Source organism: Amorphotheca resinae, assembly GCF_003019875.1.
Source record: "Amorphotheca resinae ATCC 22711 unplaced genomic scaffold M430scaffold_1, whole genome shotgun sequence".
In the NCBI taxonomy this organism is placed as follows: domain Eukaryota; kingdom Fungi; phylum Ascomycota; class Leotiomycetes; order Helotiales; family Amorphothecaceae; genus Amorphotheca; species Amorphotheca resinae.
The window spans coordinates 1,400,145-1,407,354 of NW_020194471.1; the positions used below are offsets into that span (position 1 = coordinate 1,400,145).

A 7,210-nucleotide genomic window follows, 5' to 3' on the forward strand; every position below is an offset into this window, starting at 1 on the left:
GCGAGGATAACCTCAAAGAAATGATCAGATGAACCCTGAACTACCATGTACAAAAAAGACGAAATAGATAGGTATTACCGTGTTGGCTACTCGACCTAGGAATTCGTATAATCAGGAGGGGAAGCAGGTACTAGAAACTTAACAAATGAAGGTACAATAGCGAACTTTGCTATCGGTACTTGATGGTCATACCAAGCATCACCCTAATCCTTGAGCTGACCTCCAGAGGATAATTGCATTTCTGCTGATATGAGTCTGGGATTTGAATAACAGAGCTTTTCTTGGAAGTGATTCTTACCAAGGTACCGTGTAAATGCGCCAAGGCATTTATAATAGCCTATTAGTGATGTGTTATACCCAGTCGTGATAAGGTATACGCGCAACTCGCTAAGCCAATCAAATCGCCGCCAAATCGAAGCCGAAGCCGAAGCTCAAACAATACTGTAATTCATCGTCCTCCACGTCCATCAAACCTCAGAACAGCCATTGCGCTTCTCCACCGCGGCAATGGCATCCAAAATCGCCCCCTTCGTCTTCAGGTCCGCCTTCCGATCATCCCGTGTAGCTTCGCGCTCCCAGTGGCGGACATTTACGGCCAGCACAAGAGCTTCCAGCGACGTCCTGCACGTTGTAAGTCTCGCCATCCATCCTGAAGCTCCCCTTCATATCCTACACAGCTCCTAACTAAGTAAATCAGCATCGCGATACCCCCGATAACAATCCCAACATTCCATTCAAGTTCACGGAACAGAACGAAAAGCTCATCAATGAGATCCTGAAGCGATACCCCCCACAATACAAGAAAGCAGCTGTGATGCCACTGCTGGATCTCGGACAAAGACAACATGGCTTTACTAGTTTGAGCGTCATGAACGAGGTGGCTAGAATCCTGGAGATGCCACCAATGCGTGTGTATGAAGTTGCGACTTTCTACACCATGTACAACCGCACACCTGTTGGAAAGTTCCATTTGCAACTGTGCACAACGGTATGTAACCCGAAGACATTGCGGATAAGGTGGACGAATCTTAATGATGGTTTATTAGACGCCCTGCCAGCTTGGAGGTTGCGGCAGCGACGCAATCGTGAAGGCGATTTCCGAGAACCTTGGTATCAAGGTCGGCGAGACAACTCCTGACGGCCTCTTCACCTTCTCCGAAGCTGAATGCTTAGGCGCGTGTGTCAACGCCCCAATGATCCAAATCAACGATGATTACTACGAAGACCTAACACCCGAATCCATCGTCACATTGCTGGATGCCTTGCGAGCAAGCGCGAAGGATGTCGAGGCTGGCAAGGAGGCCAAGATCCCAGCCCCCGGCCCAATGAGCGGAAGGAAGACATGCGAGAACAGCAACGGATTGACTTCTTTGACGGAAGAGCCATGGGGTCCGGAAGTCTTCCGCAAGGACCTGTAGAGATAACAATTAGAATTTGATTACTTGTACATATCGTGTTTGAAACCTAGGTTATATTGCACCATATGGTAGGCCACGATATGAGAAGTAACGGGCTTTCTCTCCTTGATCTATTATCCTACCCTTTCCATTTGTTTGCAGTCTTCCCTTGCTTTTCAAATTGTCTTGTCCGGTGTTACCGGGCCATCGATGGATTCAGGACCTGGCATCCCCACAAAGCACCCCGAAAATATAGCAAGGACATATAGTTGTTGGCAAGCGCTCCTATTACCTCTCACGCCACCAAACCGCTCTTACACCTTTACGGGGACGTGGGATATTGGCTCACACCTCCCGGTTTGCGTCTATTGCATACACATAAGGGACCCAATAGAGACGGCGACTTGGATAATGTGTTATAGAGTAAAGATCTCTCGGAAGGCAGTAAACGTGTGTGCCTCATGGCATCGTCGGGGCTGCAATAAGGTAGGTACCTACCTAGGTATATGGCACTGTATCAGTTGTGGTCACGTGATGCTAATCACATCTCCATCGAACCCCCCTGTCAACACTCTCACGCTTGTCGCCGGTGCGATGTGCAACAAAACACCCTACTGTCATGTGATGCTAATCCCACTGACGTTGAAACCGGCGTTCAACAATGCCACGCTTGTCAAGGATGCGATATGCAACAAAAGCTTACCTTCCCTCTAGTATCACGTGATTTTCTGCGGCCTTGCAGTCGGTACCTAGGTACGGTAGTATGCCAATTCGTCAATTCAAGGCAAGTTTGGGAGACGATGCAACTAAGGTGTTATATTAGGAAAGGATACCGATGATTCAGGAGGAGTTAAGGGGATGAACTCTGTGGTTAACAGCGGACAGAAAGGGGCTTAAGCGAATGCGCCTGAGTAGATAAATTCCACGTCACTTGTTCCTGCACGACTTCTCGATTGTCTCTTCCCTTACATTTACAAGGATATCTTAGGATATGCGATAGTTGACTCCATATGGGCCATGAATCATTTTCTGATTCTCTTGCTCGGATGCAATCAGGGTCCCATTTTGCCGCCCGATACTATGTTTGTCTTACAATCAAGCCCCTCGAAAAGCCTTCCCTGGCACTCCGTCTGGGAGGGAACACTAATGGCACGAGCTTTATACGAAGTTTGAGGCATTGGTGGTCCTTTGAGCTATGCAGTATTGGGACAGATCTGAACATTCCCCTTTGAGACCCGAGATTGCGAATTAGCATCGAGGTATAGACAGGCAAGAGAAAGTTCTTTTGAAGAATCACTCGGGCAGTTTCCGTACGTAAAATCCTTGATTTATTATTTTAAGGGTTTGACATTACTCTATTTCATCGGTATCCCGTCATCGAACCCAGGTTTTGGAAGGACCATTGGTCCGGATCCCAACCCTGATGGTTTTACAGGTTTTATCCAATAATTTCTAATCAGGACGACAAAATCACTCCTCATCTTCGGATTTCTGCAATGGGGCCCTACAGTAACGCCACCTATATGGGCGAACGGTCAGGTTTTATCCGAAGGGCAGACGCCTGCCAGCCCACATTTCTAGAGTACCTCCTGACTTCCCCAATCGAAGAAACCTCAGCAGTGAAGCTCATTATGAACCCCGAGACCCTCCGCCGCAAGAGTACATGCTGGCTCCACGAATCTCACGAAAACTACGACTTGCCTCGCTGTAGGCACGCTGATCTTCCAAGATAACCGTACATTTCTGCAAAGACGTGCGGCCCATGAGATGTATCACCCTAAAGCGTGGGAATCTCCACGGGGTTTCGTCACTGGGCCGGACTGCTCGTTGAAATCTGCTTTATATTATTGAGTCTTGGAAACAACCGTGCTTACCATTACGAGTATTACTGGAGAACATGTACCAGCTTCAGAATATGAGATGAGAATGAAGAAGTCTGTTGGGGTCCTGGGGATGAAGTCCGGAAGACCTGTGGCCAGTTCAACTTCCCTGTGGACGTCTCTACAGGGCTTGAATTTGGGTGCGAGCAGGCGCCGGATAGCCTGGAAATGGAGGACGATATGCAGGAGTTGCTCAGTAGGGCTTTTGAGGAGAGACCGGACCGGCATATTTGGAGGAATAATTGGGTGGGCACGGTTTTGGGAAAGGAGAGTGCTCTAAAAGTTAATCATTCTGACCGAGAACTGGTTTCACGTTGTCATAATGAGACGCTGCTGACATGCTGTATAGTTATCGAGTTGAATAAAGCTGAAGAATACGTCACCCGTCGTCACCCAATTCTACCTAACAATGCAAAGCACAGTACCTATATACCAACACCATCTTACTCCTGGAGGCTGAAGCATTGCATTCACAGACCCCAAGACCGAAGCCTTCTCCCACATGTCCAGATATCATGTCTTTCAAATCGGCGACGTCTTTTCAGTCTTGGCTGCGATGGTTCATGCTGCTGCTGATAATACCTCGAAGACTGCCGATGCGACGCATGTCCCGAATTATAAGCCTCTGCCTCCCGATGCCTCCTCTCCCTATCCTTCTGCAACGCATTATATTTCTCCCTACTAACCAGCCGTTCTGTTTCCCAATCCAACATGAGATCCGCCGGGGCCCAGTTCTTGAGATACAGACAGAGCGGGACTTGATGATCTCGGCCGCTCTCAAAGAGACTGACTTTCTTATGCTTGGAACGGTGGACTGGGTATAATTTCTTGCTTGAGAGACCGAGACATGTCGATGCCACGGGATCAAGATTCTCGAAGATCGAGAGCTGGATTTCGGGAGGGAGATCGGTGATATATGGTCTACTGGGATAGTCTATATACAAGGAAGGAATCTTTTGTCAGAGAAGCTCATGTGCAGTTCATGGAGTGGGATTTTGAATACGAGGAAAGCAACATACCGGGAATTGCGTCAGGTGGTAATGGCTTGAATTTCCGATGTGACCGCCCTGATCTATGCTTCTTGGCTAGAGAACCCATTCGGTATTGTTCTCTCAGAGAATAGGAGGGGACGTAATAGGTTGTCATTTTGGCAGGTCTATTAAGCAGAAATAGGTTATAATGCGAGGTATCGGATGGTAAAATGCTGCTCAGACCGATATGAAGAATACTAGAAGCTTTCAAGGCGCAAGGAGGAACTGACGAGTTATGTACATTTTTTGTCTAAGCACTTGAAGACCTACCATCACGCTCTCATTCTTTCATTCTCTCGATCCTAGAAACACCCATCACGATGTACTTCCTAGCTGAGATCAGAGCCTTGAGAACAAGGTCAGTTCCCAGAGTCAGGGCATCGTTTCAGCGTCATTCCATTCTCATAGTCATGCTAGATCTGTTTATTCTCGAGGGTCCAACCCCGAAGTATCATGTGTAGACGACGAGGTCCCATATCGAACACTCCTCGAATTCCCTCGAAGGGGTCATTCTCGCAAGATGACAGCCTTATGGTCAGGACAGACTTCAGCCTCATGACCAGCCTTATGCCCATAAACTATCAGATGCCCATGAGTGGTTTCGTCTATTCCATCCTCGGGACCATCCGGAAAAGTCTCCTCGTGACCAGTCTTCAGAGTGCAAGTGCATATCCTCGTGATCAACCTTGAATCGATCACGTGAACAGTAATTTGCGACATTCAGGATTGCGAGAGCTGAACAACAACAGCAGTTGGTATAATGCAAAGAGTGTGAAATTGAGCTTTAGGTGAACGACTGTGATAAACAGAATTTGCGGCGTCACTAAAGCCAAATGACCGACTGTTAGGTAGAATTGACGGGCTCACTGAGCAGGGAAAATGTCACGTGGAAATTCATGTGATGTCATACCTTCGCCTCGTGTACCTAAGGTATATATAGTCTCCCTAGACCCCAACTTTACTCTTCAATCGAGTCCTCTCGTCCCGTTTGACAGTTGTGTGCCCAGGTCGTCTCAAACAACGCGCTATATAGCGGGGCTCGATTCCTTTACTCGCTGTCTATGATCACAGAATCAGATAGACACGCGGGTATCGTAACGCGACGCCACGTTCTCTGTCTATCTGTCAAACAGCAGGGTTAATTACCACCGGGATACAGAACCTGTTCCCCTAATTACTAACTAACCCTTAATCAATATACAGGGATCGATCCCTTACACCCTGTTTAATAGTTTATAGTGTTGTTAGGATTTAGGCACTTAGGTACCTACATACCCTGTTTATAGTAGATATAACGCCTATACATGTAAATAACAACCCCTTTTTTAAGTATATAGAATAAGGGACTACTCTCTATTCTATTTAATTTAGTTTAATTTAATCTACTTCTAACTAACTTAAATTCGCCTATTATTACTACTTCTTTATAGTGATATATAACCTCTTTTATCTAATAGTTATAAGCCTAGGTTACTTTAATAGCTATTTAGTAACTGTTATTTTAATATAAAAACACCTTTTTAACTAATTAGAGAGCTTAAATCACAAGAGCTAAATAGCGTTAAAAGGGATTAATATTAACCCCTTTCTACTTTCCTTAAACACCTAGTTCTAAGTACTACTAATAGCTATTTAATACTACTAATAATAGTAGAATTATACCTAATTTTAACGATTTTAGTAGACTTTACTACTTAGTAGAAGTACGTTAACTACTCTTAAACAACTAGAGTTACCTCTTTTATTTACCTCTTTTTATTACTACTTTTAGTTAACACAAAACAACTAAAAACATACCTAGAAATATACTAGTTCTTAATAGATCTAGTAACTAAGATTACTAGATAAAAGTTATTAAATCTAAAGCACTTAGTACTAGAGTTTAGATATATATTAACCTAGATACTATAAAAGCAGAACTCTTTGTTCTAGTAGAGCTAAGCCTTCTAGATCCTTTAGATATTAAAGGAGTCCTTAAAGATAGCTTAAGAGTTACTTACACTATACTAATAAACAATAAGAAAGAATAATATTATATCTACTAAAGGTATTACTCTAAACACTAAAGAGAGTATAAGCGCCTAGCTTAATTAGTTAAAGACATACGCTCTCTAATTACTAGATTAGTAAGGAGAGACTACGTTAAATATATTAATACTAAGGACATAGTATATAAGATCTTAGTAGATCTTTAGTAAAAGGTTATACCCTCTAATAAAGTTAAACAAGATCTTCTCTTATAAGATCTAACTAATACTAGTATCTTACTAAGAAGAGGACAGTTAGTTATAGCCTAAGTAAAACGCTTTAAGTCTACTTACCTAGCTTGTTTAGTTAATAAGATACTAGAGGTATCTAGTAATAAACTAATTAAGGCCTTTATTAACGGCTTAGAAGAAGTTAATCTATACTTTATTAAGATAGTACACTATAAGTTACTTAAAAAGAAAGTAATAACGTTTAAAGAAGTGTTAGATAAGTTTAAACTTAACCTTAGAAGCTAAAAGGACATTAGAGTTACCTAATATAGTAATTATAGCGCCTTCTTAACTATAGAGGCTATACTTAGTAAAAGGAGTAGTAGTAGTAGTAGTAAGAGTAAGCCTAAGTACCTGTATAGTAGCTACTACTACTACTATAATTACTACTATTTAATGTTATCTAAGCGTCCTAATTAGTAAAAACCTTATAATAATATCTAAAAGAAGATTAACGATTAGCTAAACGTAAATAGTAAGCTTAAGGCTTTAATTAAGTTAATTAGAAGAAAGAAAGAAGAGAACAAGTAGAGTAATAGTAATAAGAAGAATAGTAAACCTAACTAGAATAAGAATAAAGACGCCTTAAAAGTGTTTACTATAGACTTTACTATAGCTACGTCTAACGCTTATTAAACTAACTT

General features: G+C 43.0%; 2 protein-coding genes across 2 annotated transcripts; one reads left to right on the forward strand and one right to left on the reverse strand.

Moving 5' to 3' along the window:
- Positions 1–469: 469 nt before the first annotated feature.
- M430DRAFT_62794 (hypothetical protein) lies at positions 470–1,418 on the forward strand (the record flags this gene model as incomplete). Its single annotated transcript, XM_024869016.1, has 3 exons — positions 470–630; positions 698–988; positions 1,047–1,418. The coding sequence occupies exons 1-3, from the start codon at positions 508–510 to the stop codon at positions 1,416–1,418; spliced, it is 786 nt and encodes a 261-aa protein (XP_024725081.1). The 5' UTR covers positions 470–507.
- A 2,199-nt stretch (positions 1,419–3,617) lies between these two features.
- M430DRAFT_55062 (hypothetical protein) lies at positions 3,618–4,423 on the reverse strand (the record flags this gene model as incomplete). Its single annotated transcript, XM_024868516.1, has 2 exons — positions 3,618–4,211; positions 4,297–4,423. 2 exons carry the CDS (start codon positions 4,421–4,423, stop codon positions 3,748–3,750), a joined length of 591 nt encoding a protein of 196 aa, XP_024725082.1. The 3' UTR covers positions 3,618–3,747.
- Between the last annotated feature and the right edge of the window lie 2,787 nt (positions 4,424–7,210).